The 15,116-nt window shown below is 38.0% G+C and overlaps 1 protein-coding gene across 4 annotated transcripts in view; it reads right to left on the reverse strand.

Annotated features, from left to right (window-relative positions):
- Positions 1 to 3,903: 3,903 nt before the first annotated feature.
- LOC139151521 (protein flightless-1 homolog) overlaps positions 3,904 to 15,116 on the reverse strand; it is a 38,483-nt gene continuing 27,270 nt past the window's right edge. For all 4 annotated transcript variants that reach the window (XM_070724412.1, XM_070724410.1, XM_070724411.1 and 1 more), the window contains 5 exons: positions 14,803 to 14,996; positions 14,190 to 14,310; positions 10,560 to 10,739; positions 9,832 to 9,945; positions 3,904 to 5,970 (listed from right to left, as the gene is read on the reverse strand). In XM_070724412.1, the coding sequence (XP_070580513.1) occupies positions 5,836 to 5,970; positions 9,832 to 9,945; positions 10,560 to 10,739; positions 14,190 to 14,310; positions 14,803 to 14,996 (744 nt within the window). In that variant the 3' untranslated portion in view covers positions 3,904 to 5,835. The remainder of the gene's footprint in view (positions 5,971 to 9,831; positions 9,946 to 10,559; positions 10,740 to 14,189; positions 14,311 to 14,802; positions 14,997 to 15,116) is intronic.

The following is a 15,116-nucleotide window of genomic DNA, read 5'->3' on the forward strand; positions in this document are numbered from 1 at the left end:
GGACTTGTAAACCAAATATTAAAGCTGTCTGACCAGCGGTTTTGAAAAAACAAGCGACTCAACAGTTGACAGAGCTCTGCTGCGTTATGTAGAGAATAACCTTTTGTGACACATGTATTGATGAAGAAGGTGGATATCTTTGATAGCTCATTTCAGGATGGCCTCACCAAAAATGGAAAAAAAAATTCCGTAAAAATACAGATTTGTTTCATCACAATTTTAACAAATCTAAGTTGGGTTATCCCTAGGGACCTGTATACCAAATAACAAAGCTGTCTGACCGGTGGTTATGAAGAAGGAGATTTTTTACCAAAAACGCCTTTTTGGTGCTAATTTGCATATTTTCAACAATATCAAAAAATTAATAAAAACACTTTCTCAAAATCATATATTTTATCCACACAACAAATATCAAATAAGTAAGTACAGCAGTTGTCAAGATATTTGAGTGGACGGACGCCTAACAAACGGACATATATACATACATACATACATACATATATACATACATACATACAGACTGACAGTGCACGCCGGACGGATACCCATCGCAATAGCTTTTGTAGACTATATTAGTCTATAGTAGCTAATAAACGAGAGTTAATTACATTCTAATTAAAGTAAACAAGACTTGCTTAAATCAAGATTTACGTCATAAAAAACAGCATATATGTATCTGTCAGGTTATAAAGAATCTTAAGCTGGTTATCTTTATCAGTATTTTCATCCTATTAACCAAGCACATTTTAACTTTCAAATTAACATGGTAAGTTCTGTTGAATAAGTTGAGACTGTACGTACTCAGAGAAAGCACACTGAAGAGACAAATGTTTGAAACTTAAGAAGTTCAAGGTCATCAAAAGCATTATAAGGAATCATGTAACACTTTCATTGTACTTTTTACACAGATTGCATAATTGCTATAAATAGCACATGAGGAATCTCACAGCCCAGCTTTACCATAAAAACCCTATCACTTTGACCACTCTTTTAATTGACCACTCTATTTTTTTCCTCAAAGAGTAATTTTATTTTATCCTTACCAAGTCAACCATAAATGGAAATTAGAACTTTCTCTATCTCTATCTCTATAGACTATTTTGAGCAATTTCTTTTAGATAACATACAGGGCACAATAAATGACGGTTCAGAATATGTCAAAGTTGGGATTCAGGAAAGTTGCCTTTACATGTTTTAATCCTCCAAGATGGTAGGCATTTCACTATGAACTGTCAAAAAAAGTTGAACTTTCTGATAATTCTACACTAAAATTATTTTGGCTTTGATGATTTCCCAATTAATTCAATTATTTAAAATCATATTATTTTTTTCTGGGTGAATTGATAGGGTTTATACAGTACAAGAATTACATACAATGTAAGTCAAATTTTGACCAAAAATGACAAAAAAATTCCTTAAAAATACTCCTTTGTATATTTCATCACAATTTGAACAAATCTAAGTTGGGTTATCCCTAGGGACCTGTATACCAAATAACAAAGCTGTCTGACCAGCGGTTATGAAGAAGAAGATTTTTTACCAAAAACGCCTTTTTTGGCATTAATTTGCCTATTTTCAACAATATCAAAAAATTAAAAAAACTAGTTCCTCAAAATCCTATTTTTCATCTACACAACAAATATCAAATCAGTAAGTACTGCGGTTCTCAAGATATTTAAGTGGACGGACGCCTCACAAACGGACATACATACATACATACATACATACATACAGACTGATGCCCGACGGATACCCATCCCAATAGCTTCTATAGAGACTATACTCTATAGTAGATAAAAAATGTTCATGGTATACTTTTGACATAAAGACCTGGTTAGCACTGATCCTCAACAATATTTTACATTTAATGACACGATTTCGGTTTAGTTTCGTGTTGGACATATCAGGCATTATTTCTTCTATGGTCAGTCACCACTTGGCCTCTTTTCTACATGTCTATACTATTAAATTTTAAAAATATTGTTAGAAGTATGAGAACAGTGGTAGCAATTCTGGCAGCCTGACCACAATGAATTACCTCATTGCATCTCGTGTGAAAACAAATCTAATATTGTGGTAAAGAAACTAAATTATATTCACTTTAATTGGTCTTGGCTTGTTGACGTCTTGAAAACCAGTCTCAGGGCCATGCAGTAAACAAAATACTCAAAGGTACCCTAAATTACCAGTAAACCCTTTACCCTCCTGGTTTGACTGAAACCCACTGTTATTAATGGTGATTGTGGACCTGTCTACTGGGAATTGGGGTGAACAGGGTAAATGCACTGAATGCACGTTGACATCAGTCTCAAAGAATCATTTTTAGTCCCCGCGGACGAAGTCCGGCGGGGACTTATAGATTGGGTCCCGTCCGTGTGTCCGTCCGTCCGTCCGTCCGTCCGTCCGTCATCAACAGTTTCTCAGACACTGCTGAACCAATTTTGTTCAAACTTGGCACAAAGGCATAGCACTATGACCTACAGATGCACATCGATTTATTTTGCGATACGATCCAATATGGCCGCCAGGCGGCCATTTTATTACAAATTTTTCGTGTACGGAGCCATAACTCAGACAAGTTTCAACCGATTTTATTCAAAGTTGGTACAAGGACATTGACCAATGTCATAGATATGCACGTCAATTGGTTTTGTGATATGATCCAATATGGCCGCCAGGCGGCCATTTTGTTTTGATTTTTTCATGTACAGAGCCATAACTCAGGCATGTTTCAACCGATTTTATTCAAAGTTGGTATGAGGACAATGACCAATGTCATACATATGCACATTGATTTGTTTTGTGATACGATCCAATATGGCCGCCAGGCGGCCATTTTGTTGTTTTTTTTCATATACAGAGCCATAACTCAGGCATATCTCAACCGATTTTATTCAAAGTTAGTACAAGGACATTGACCTATGTCATATATATGCATGTCGATTTGTTTTGTGATACGATCCAATATGGCCTCCAGGCAGCCATTTTATTACGATTTTTTTCATGTACAGCGCCATAACTCAGACATGTTTCAACCGATTTTATTCAAAGTTGGTACAAGGACATTGACCAATATCATAGATATGCACGTCAATTTGTTTTGTGATATGATCCAATATGGCTGCTGTGCAGCCATTTTGTTATGATTTTTTTCGTGTACAGAGCCATAATTCAGGCATATCTCAACTGATTTTATTCAAAGTTGGTACAAGGACATTGACCTATGTCATACATATACACATTGATTTGTTTTGTGATACGATCCAATATGGCCGCCTTGTGGCCGTTTTTCTTATGATTTTCAATGTCCTGAACCATAACTCAGACATGTATCAAGCAAATTTATTCAAAGTTTGTACAAGGACATGGTAGTATACATATGTACTTCGATATAAATATGTACTTTAATTTGTTTCTCGATATGGTCCGATATGGCCACATGGTACGTGGCAATTTTGTTATGTTTTTTCATGTCGAGAGCCATAACTCTGGCAAGTCTCAACTGCATTAAACTTTATGAAATATGGCACCGGTGATAATCTATTAGTGTTAGGATAGTATGAAAAAATGTTTGGCAACATCCTGTCAACTAATTCCCAGTTGACTCATTTAATGACCTTTAGGATAGTGGCCTACATTGGTTTTATGTTTTTCATCACCATGGAACTCATTCTTGGCCATTGAGTGCCATCTGTATCAAAGTATTTTTATCACAGGACCTGTAATCAAAGTACCCATTAGCAAGCGGGGACTGTGTCATCAACGATGACTTGTGTTTACAATATTCTGACTCGTCACAATCCAAACTAGACACTAAGGGTACAACAGAGAAAAGATTGAAAATAACAAAATAAATAGTACGTTTTATGCAACCAATATAAGACAAGAGAATACTACCAGACGTGGTGATGGCTTGATGTTTTACAGTTTTATTGCAAAGAGACACGGACTAGCACAAACAAATAACTCAAATACAAATGTAGTAATTACCTTACAGAGTAAATGGGTTTCTATCAAACTAGTTTACGTAACACTGAGTGCAATATCATGATGTAGGCAACTTGGCATTAGCATGTTAGTAAAACAAAGTACTAGAAAATTACATAGCAACATAAATCAATGGAGGTATAATATTCCATTGTTACGTATGACACAAAAGCACCTCGGTATCTGAACCCACTCTCCCTCTGTTCCTATGTCATGGAATGATCGCCATTGTACTCTGTATGTTGACAGGATCACTGTATTTATAAAATAGGGGGAGTGGCTTCTGCATGATTCTACTAATCAATAAAACAGCTCTATTTCAGTAATGCTCTGATTTTGGCAGTGTCTGTGTAGTCAGTGGAAGGTTTTTCATTGTCGCTTTTTTGCAAAAGAGCTATCATTAATGTAGCGAAAATTTTATTGTGTGTTGGTCCAAACTGTTGAGTTTCTGCTATACTATGCTGTAACCAAACTGGCTTCTGATATATGACCTGTATCAGGTAGTTCCTGCATGAAAGCTTCAAGAGTTGAGATCACCAAAAATTAAGATGGTGACAGATCCACAGTTGTTACCTCGCCTCTCTTACAAAATGTCACCATGACAACAGTGAGGGAAATCGTCACATGGTTAGTTCGTCAACGACATCAAACATGGAAGACTACATGGATAATAAAATTAACTGTTTACAAATCATTAAATTTAAAATAAATAAAAAAAACAAATTGCACAATCAGATAGCTTTTACTTTCATGTTAAAATATGAATGTTTTAGTGAATATCTCAACTATACTACAACTACAAATTATTGCTAATTTACATGACTGGATAAACATTACACCAAGCTCAACAGCTCTGAAAACCAATTCACTGCTTTTTTTCAAGTCTCACTCAATTTTTGTGACAGCTAAATCATGGCCGTTCTCACTGCCGGCTTAGCTCATCTTGCAAAACAGAAGTTTACAACAAACTGCTGTTTGCATCTATCATCTACACACACACAAACAACTTTCTAACAAAAACACTCTCTTTTAACCAGCAGATCACATGTTAAATTCATTATGTGCACATTATTGCATTTTTTCAAATCTATTTGCAATAGTTAATATTTTTTTACAAAATGATAGACTTTAATGATGTTAATATGAGTAAAAAGCTAGTCTTTATAGGAAAGAAACGCTGCAGAAAAATATTTCCTTAAATACATATGTCAGTTGATTGATAAATCAACCTCTAATTTGCCCAGTGTAGTCCTGGGCAGCTTTGCACCTATGCTATATTTTATCATAAACGAAATTACTTGCGAAATTTGCATCCATCAAAAGGACAAGTACATATAATTGGGTCTCTGGTTTGACATGAATGTAGCCAAGTATGTTATTAATTCGAGAAAAACTAAAACAGACATATAAATAGCTGCGGTCACTTTAAACAATATTTAAAAAGATGAGTGATGTGTGTCTGCATTCTCAGAAGTGTAACTGGCCCTGCATCACAGATTCTCACTAAATTATTAACAACTTTCTACATTCACAATTGTGAAATAGGTTCTCCCTGTCATATTACAATTTCAATACGTAAGTGGTGGAACTAAATTTGATGAGTATATCTTAAGTGATATACAGGTCACATAACATACAGGATTACATTGAATATTTTATATGGAGATATTTTGCCACATGTATGCAGCAACGGTTTCCAACACTGCGCCAACAAAATGTCACTACAATGGCTATGGTATCTTACATATGGCATTGTGCCAACAAACAACTAAGTTATGGGTACTGTAGTACTGATATGAATTTAACTTGGCTTAAAAAACTGACAGTGTGCAGTGAACGGTTGTTGAGTTATTCCGGCGCTTGACGGAATAAGCCCCATCCATGGAAACAACGGACGAACTTCCAGGATTCTTTTCCCTTCTTTGCCATGTACAACTTGCGTGGATTCTCCGGGTCCTTGTTTTTGAGGTGCTGAATGTAAACCTGGATGAAAAGACAGCATTGAAATTGTGTCAGTACTGTGAAGGTCTTTGATACATCCGTTGGTACAACCATGGATGCAAAACACATTTGCTGTGACATACTGAGCAAAGTTGCACTAGAGCGACATCCATGGGACAATACTGTGTACAATTATCCATAAGGCAATTCTTTACTTTCCAATTTCTACATCATATCCCATCATATCATCAAATCAATGAAATAATACGGTCACATCTGCACAAACTTGGAATACCCATGGCATCACCTCCTTAAAGGTATGGCAATCGATCCCAGGGCCTAGGAGTGGCACATGTAAAACAGTGTGTATCTTTGCGTCAGAGGCGGAATAAACTATTGAGTGTATCTATTTACCCAGAAAATCTTAATCCTGACAGCTATGTATGTGTGTACGCAACATAGAGCATAGAGCCAGTCGACGTTAGGGACACAAAAAAACACGAGGAGCAAACAGGTATAGGTTTTGAACACACTCAATGTACCCGGTACTTCACCAATGTCTGTAACTCCGCGCTTTGAACATAGCTCGTAACAAGGAACAGTGGAAAGCACGTGGGACGTGTCGACCTATAACAGCCACTCATGTAGTTTGTGCTCAGTGAAGATTTTGCAGATCAACAACTTTGACGGAAAACGGACCGACCTTTCCTACCGTAATTTTTACCTCCTTCGATTCAGCACAAAATTTTCGTATGGACTATTGATGCGGGATTACAGTCGTTACGTGGTGGCAAATCCTAGTCGTATTGATGACTATACTGCGTAAACAGTCACTAAATAAACTTTGCACGCATTTACGAGCACTGAATATTTTTACCGTTTTTAATCTAAAGCCGTCCGTATACGCGTTGTCCAAAAAATTTGAGGTAAGACACCCAAATGCCGAACGATGATCATACAGAACTTTGCAGGTTTCTGGACTAAACGACCCCAAACCGACCGGACCTCAGTCAACTGTGCCAGGCCCGACATCTACTCTATCAGCGTCAACTCAACCTTTCACTCTAGACAACTTTACCCCACAAACTGGGAATATACTGAAATTTACCTTAAAAAATTCAACTGTGTATCGTATGGAAAAGATTTTACCGGGGCCACGGGGCAAATCATAAAACCAACAAACCCCAACAGAAACAGTGGAATGAAATTTCTGGACGGTACAAGAGACGGGGCAGAATAAGAAAAGATTACGACCAATGTGTAACTGCCGATGCCATAGCTGACTCTATAACTTTCAGGGGCGTACATTGGTACAGAACGTAATGTTGATAGCAAGGCAGTTCTGCGTCCAGTGATAAACACGATTCCCAATACATCAAGGCTGTTGATTTGAGCTGCTGCCTTCGATCGAAAATTTTCAACACAAAGACATAATATCAATAATTTTGCGAGATTATAAGAGCCCGCTGTCTTCTCGCCTAATAGCTGCGATCAAGATTATTATGATAGAAGCAATTGACTGCCGAACACCTTGCTCTTCTTATACACAATGCGTAATAATGGGTTATTCCTGTTGAGAAATACGACAGCAAATATCGCAATGTGAATTTCTTCTATCTTCCTCGCAATGATTTTTGCACCAGAGTCTAAATATCACGGTCACTGGACCATTTCTGACGATTTTTACTAACAAAGAATCAGTTCACACTCATTGTGGGAACACATTGCAAAGACGTTCACAAAATTTTCATCACAGGAAAGATTACCGTAATCCCCGTTTCAAAGATGTACGAAATGTGTAATGGGTTGTTATCTTGAAAAATCACAAGCTGCAGCCGCTAAATACAAAATGCTTTTTCTTCTGAACAACTTCCCAACAACTTTACAAGCACACTCCGGTGATCACATGACGGTTGTAACCGTACATGTGCTACCGCCAATGGAAAATCAAAAGACTTCAAATCAAAAGTCAAAAAATATAGAAAAAATATCGATATCCAAGCAATGTAAAACAGAGTAATTTTGATAGAAAATGCCCAGGTCACTCGAAACAGCGTAAGATTACGATCTCAGTTGTTCGAATACTACACTCACACTGTCACTGTAGGGTAAAAATGGGAACTCAGATCGTTATATACTGCTTCCGCCAAGCAAACCAGCTTAGGCTAAAGACGGTAAAATTACCATACATGTAATTATTGTTGCTAGTTTCTGTAAATTTTGCAAACTATTCGTTAGTACACCGTCCCTCCACCCTGTCGCGTTTCCAGACCGGTGGGTGGAGGGACTGTGGTTAGTAGTTGTCAAAGTTCTTGAGTTTGCCCGAAAACTATTTCAGGGAATGACGTAATTTTCAAGACACGTGAGTGCGAACGCAATATCGATATCGGGATAGTAAAGTCAGTTACAGACAATCGAGGAAAAACAGAAGAGTCTATTAATCAGCGAATTAAATGAATCCTAGGTTACTATGAAAGTAAAAAAGGTAATGTTGAGCCCTGGTCCTGAAAGAAAAGTTGATAAAGATTTCAAACAAACGCCAGATAATATTAGAGCAATTTAGTCACAAAAAAGCTCAGAAAAACGTATAGAGAAGAACGACATCACGGCGATCTTCAAACCTTTCATCATGTTTCAGTCTGAACGGTCAACATTTGATGCTATAATCTATGGAAAGTGTCTCTTTTTGGACAACTCCAACAGAGACCGACCCGACCGCCGGGAAATAATGCAGCTCATGGGCACCTGTATAATCGTCGCATGAACGTATCCAATGGCCGGCCACTGCATTGGCCTTTGACCGTGCCCCGGGGACCGTGCATCGCCAGCAAACAACGGTTTTGGACGTCACGAGAGCAATTTTTCGCCGTCTGTGAGCAGTTGAGTGATATGGGTCGGCCATGGAGCTACTACTTTGGTAGCTCCTTGTGTAGGCATAGATCGGAATCGAGTTGATTTCGGCTGAAAGTAGTTAGAAAAGTAGTTCTTCGTGCTCGATCCAAAATGAGTCCGCATGTCGCCGGTTTTGTCCATGTAACCGTTGGTCAAGTATTTTGCTCAGTATATAGTAAGAATCGTTTATTCATTGTTGACATCGTAATCGATCCGATGTACACAACAAATGTTTGATCGTTTGCACCTTCGCGCGTCCCCTCGTGATTGGCAGCTGTTTGAATGCTTTCATCTATTGTTCTTTGGACGCTTCGAACACAGCATCGAAGCAGTTTTGGCATCAAAAAGCAACTTAAAATGGAACAAATGAGAGAATTTCGCCAACAAGGTGATTCCACAAGTATTCACAAAACGTAATATGTTGGGACAGTGCTTTAATTTACACCATGGTTCTTGAAAGATCCAGATTTCGGGAGCATTCGTTGACGCTGCTACCATGTGCCACTCATGTTGGATTATGAATGCCCAGGGAGATAGGGGGTATTTATAGGCTCCCCCTGCCTTTAAGAGAAATGGACAGTGCCCTCTAGCATCAGAATGAAAACAACAGATTACTAGTATTTTTCTCAGAACAAAAGTAAACAACTGTGTTTTCATTAGTATCACCCTAACAGAAGACCATTTGACAACAAAAAATGATGCCCATCTACACCTATCATAAGGGGCGAAAGATGCTTGTTTGCATATGGGTAAACATTAAATTTGATGCTCAAACTAGAATGTCTTGTGTATTAAACATGTGGTGTCTAATGTTGTACATTTGTACGGTGTTCAAAGTCTGTTTGGAAAGTTTGAAATCAGTGTAGACATATCCAATAACGCCCATTCACATGCAGAACCTGGAAGACATGTAGACATCGGGATCTTATGAATTTTGATGCAAAATGAAATGACTGAATCCCACATGAAACTACTGTTACCTTGTCATAAGATAGCAGATCATTAATTCACCTGTGCACTCTTGAATGCAAGTTTTATTTCGATATCACTGCCTGCCGGACCAACCCACAGGAAGACTTCGTGACCAGTGTCCAATATCATGATATCATCATCTGCCAAGTCATCCTGAAAAAAGTGAAATTTTGTAAATTTTATCAGGCACTGCTCTTCTGAATTTCACATCATCACATTTCATGTAGTCTAGTTTCAGAACTACAAAACCTTGCTACATAGGATTGGGATTGGTTGAACACAAATTTGAGGATGTATTGAAGCATCTGTGTTTCTGCTGCCACTCTCAAATTTGTAAAATTACTAATTTTTGAGATGATTTACAAATTTTTCCCATGGTCGATTCATAAATAAAAGATTGGACAGAAGCAGCTAGTTGATAGGGAGCTGAAGGCCCCCAGCCTCAAATAGTTCTGCCTCAGCACATGTGCTAGTTAATTTGAAACAAGCTCTTTGATTGGATGATATTCCGTTTTGGAGTATAGATCCAGTCTATGAGTGGAGCGATTAAGTTTACTAATAGTTTTTCAAAATTTTCAAAACATTTCAATACCCAATTCGTAAATTTACTAAAAAATTTCAGAAACCAGAGGAAACATAGAGCATCATCTCAACATACCACAAACACGGCATTTAATACTTCATCATTCTGGTAATAATCAGATGAACATAGAATTATGAGCTTTGTTGCTGGTAGTATATATAAACGGTAAAATTTAACAACAAACCTGGCAGAAATCAGCACACTTTTCGGACACGGTAAAGAAACCTTTCTCATTGGAACATCTGAAGAGTCGGGACTTTCTCATGTACTCAGCGTCTGTGTCGTACGACTTCTTGCCGCCAATACCGACCCAGAAGAAATTCTCAGGCTCTGAATCCTCATAAATCAGTTGGATGCTGTATTTCTGCAGGCAAGAGAACAGAAAATATGGAGTCAGAGACTGTCCTGAAGTCTTTGAAAATCATGGAAAACACTGGAAGGGACAAATGAAGCTGATGTCGTTAACTCATGATATTTTGGTTATGTGCAGCATCCCCGTATTTCAGTGTGGCTACAGGTTGAAACATTAACCCTTTCACCACCGTGGTTGGACCCAATCCCATTGTTTTGGTAGCCCTAGGGAAATTGGACCTCTGGAAAGGGAAATGGGGTGAAAGGGTTAAAAGCTTCCAATGCATATATGTGTGTATTCAAAGAAATCAAGACTTAGATTTACTTGTTGATAGTGACTATGATACATTATACATACATGTAACAGGGCTCGAAATCCCGCGTCCACAGACTACCAACTTTTCCCTGGGGCTACCAAAACGAATGAAATGGTAGCCCACCGGACTACCAAAGCCTGGGACATGAAATTACTTAGTGGGCGACATGATGTTGATTGCTGTGAGATGACCTACGCTCATACAGTAAACCCAGCTGGACAGAGAAAGGACATTTCGACTTTGTTGCAATAAAAATTCAATAAAATATCATTAGCTGATATCATTATTTATCATATACCCATGCCCATATTGCTACATCATAGTGACGTTCAACGTAAAATATTAGCCGTGATATTTCACGGTAAACGTCGAGATATGCACCGATGAACGTCATCAGTTTTAGAGTTTTCCGAACTACATTAGCAGTTTGTTGGTAAACAACGTAAACAACAAAATGGCTGCCGCTCCCGCCTGCGAAGCGATGTCGCCGACGTAAAAACTTGAAGGGCTTCGAGGAACACGGGTATTTCTGGTTGCAAAATACGGAAACATCACAATGAGTCTTGAAATGTTTTCCCATGGTATTTTTTTGGTCAAGTTCTAGCAAACATTCTGCCGTTCGCACGGCGCCGGCACTGTGCACGGTCTCTACCGAACAGGTAGTGAGCGCGTGGCATGACAGCGATGTCGCGCGCGCGCGACGACTGTTGACATGGCAACTCTAAAGGTAAACTAACAAAATGGCGTCCCCTCTCTGCGCGAGCTCCGTGCTGTACGACGATCGAAATCAGGATAGATTTAAAGCTGAGCAGTTTTTGATCAGTTACAGTTGTAATAGCATATTGCACCTTAAAATGTTCCTTCTGTATGACGATTTTTGTATCCCGGTGTCTTTCTTCTTGGGTTTCATTGAGATATGGACGACTTGCAGCGATGTCGCGCGTGATGTTGACATCTTCGTTGTATACTTTATGAATGAAGCCTGTTCACATTCATAAACATTCTGATATTTATGCGCAAGGCGTAATAAAGTAAAGCCTAAAAATTAAAGGTTTTTCGTTATTAGTAAAAATTCCCTAAAATTATGGGCATGGGTATATGATAAATCGGTTATTACCCAATATCGCCTGTTCCTTGTGTCGTATCAGCATTCGTGTCATTTGTGCTGCGTCAGACACTCGACTTCGTCTCGTGTCTGACGCAGCACAAATGACACTCATGCTGATACGACACAGGAACAGGCGATATTGGGTAATAACCTCTAAATAGAGCTCTTCGATTTTTTCTAGGAGTTCATAAATTTACTCCCACTTCAGCCATTGAAGGTGATACTTGTTAGATTTCATCAAAAACTAGACACTGGAACAACATGGTCAGATACTGGAATAGACTGGTGAATATGGATCATAACCGATTGTGTAAACGAATTTTCTTATGGGACAACTCTTTATGTATTAATAATTTTAGTTATGAATTGCATGAAATTTTTGACTATTTAGATATTGATGTTTTGGAAAATGGAGGTTGTTGTGATCTGGTAAAAGTTAAAGAAAAAGTTGAACCAGACAGAGTAATTCAGTGGTCTGACAAAGTAAACAACCAACCAAAACTACGTACCTATAAGATTTTTAAAAGGGCCTATCAAAGGGAAAACTATTTATTATATAATTTAGAGAGAAGTACCCGCTCACTTTATGCTCAGTTTAGATTTGGGATATTACCACTTTGTGTGGAAACCGGCAGATATAGAGGAGAAATTGTACACGATAGAAAATGTATTTATGGTAACGACAACGCCCTTGAGGATGAAATGCATTTTTTATTACATTGTTCTTTGTACAATGATTACCGGACAACTTTATTTGATACTGTTTATAATATTTGTAGAAACTTTGTAGATTACTCAGATGTTCAGAAATTCGATTTTTTAATTAATAACGCCAGTGGGCGTACAATCAAATTTATTTGTAAAGCTTCAAAAGACAACAATCGGTAACATATAACATACTTTTCAGCCGTTGATCTTGGTTTTCAATGACTTACCTGATTTGTACTGTGAAAATGTAATCGTTTGTATTTAGATTTTCTAGGAAAAGCTTTCCTAACATGTATTTAACTTTATTTTAAAGTGACTAATAAGCCCGTTGTGGCTTGGTGTTTATCACTAGTCACTATAATAAATTACTACTACTACTACCACTACTACATTCAATAAAACATCATTATCTGAACTGATGTACTTTGATAACAGGCTCAGGAAATGTCATGATGGCCAATGAAATGCATTTTCATAGTTATTGAATCACAATTTATCAATCACATTTAAACACAAAATTATTCAAACTGCAAAGAAAAAGCTGTCGGGCCATCCACAAATTTCGCTTTCCGAAGTGTACGAGATCATCCCATGATATGGTGGGGAAATATAGTCAAAATTGCCACGAAAGTATTAGGAACATGACTGTACCAAGTTGTCATCCTGAAATTCATAGCCAATCTATTTTTAGCCATGTTATGTTTACACGTGCTGAGTGAAAAGTCGTCGACATTGCAAACATCAGAATTGCATGTAAGCTCTGCATATGTGTGAATAGGTCGTCAAACTTTGAGGCGTCACTGTTGTCCACTGCACATGCTATACCGTTCTCCTAAGGCTATGATCTGCAGGTATTGATGTCAAATGACTAGAAAATTCACTTACTGGATAGAATCATGCAAAATAAATCGTTCATTGTCTAGATATAAATAAAAATATCCTTTACAAAAAACCCTCTTCATTCATGCATGGGCTACCAGACCTTGTCGCTGGGCTACCAACTTCAGAAAATGGTAGCCCAATGGGACTACCGGGGAAAAAAGTTAATTTCGAGCCCTGATGTAACCATGCAGTGAATGGTGGACAGCAAAAGATTTTTGAACAGCACTGGGTGTAGAAGAAAACAAAAATAATATAGAGAGCTACTGTTCCACTCAAGTCACATTTCATTATCGGTGCAACTTTCTACGGTAGATGGTTTACTCTTATTAATTATCTACATTATAAAAATAATGTCCCTGGTTCAGTGCAGGCTCTTCAGTGTGTGTCCTTTACACAAAACATTTATACCACACAGACTCCATGGATTAAAATATGATTGAATTCAAACCTCAAACATATCTCTTGCGATTTCTTCAGTCAGTTTGGCCTCATCCTGGTCAGCCTTGCCACCGATCCAAACATAAACTATTCCATTCTCTTGGTTGTCGAATGGAACCTTCAGAATGTAGCTGACGAACAAAATCAAAACACAATATTAACTGTCATTCTGTATTCAAAATCAATTGTAACTCTCAATGACATATAATCTTAGCCTTGACTTTTGGGCCCATGTATCTTCTGTTAATTCATTAGGAGACAATGCTGCATCTATGTCAGCATGCAACCAGCCAAGTACAAAGTCAGTGAGCTTTCTTGTATCTCTGTACAGAATAATTGGGTGTTACCTGTACTGCACATTCACAAAATACTAAGTTACCATATATCTGGGGAGATAAAATGAGGGAGCGTCACAAAATAGGTGGAATCATCTGCGATGAACATCAAGATTATATTTTCACACCCTTTCCACCATGGTTTGGTCCAATTCCATTGTTTTTCGATGGAAAGCTGGCCCTCTACACAGGAAAATTGTTTGTGTGAAAGTGTGAAACAGACAAACAATGAAAATAAGGCAAAAAAGGCTTGTATCAAGAAGAGATTTCCCCACTGCATACACATACCAGAATTCTGAGTTGAGTAACTTGGCTGATGGGTTGATCTGTATACATCTAGTGCAGATAGGCCCTCCATTGGACCTCACATGGAACAGTTCTGGAAGCAGCTCTGTGCCCGGTTGCTTGGGGAGTTTACGTTTCCCACGGAAGATGATGAACTGCCTCTTGAAGTGTGACATGAACTTCAAATTTTCTTGTTGCTGAAGACAAAATAGAAATTCATTAAACTATTATTCCTGAATTCCTTGCAACTTGCAACACACTGTTTACGTTCTGATCTCGAAAACGTACAGTGACCGCGAAAACACATAATACACTAG

This window comes from Ptychodera flava, chromosome 15 (genome assembly GCF_041260155.1).
Source record: "Ptychodera flava strain L36383 chromosome 15, AS_Pfla_20210202, whole genome shotgun sequence".
NCBI lineage: Eukaryota > Metazoa > Hemichordata > Enteropneusta > Ptychoderidae > Ptychodera > Ptychodera flava.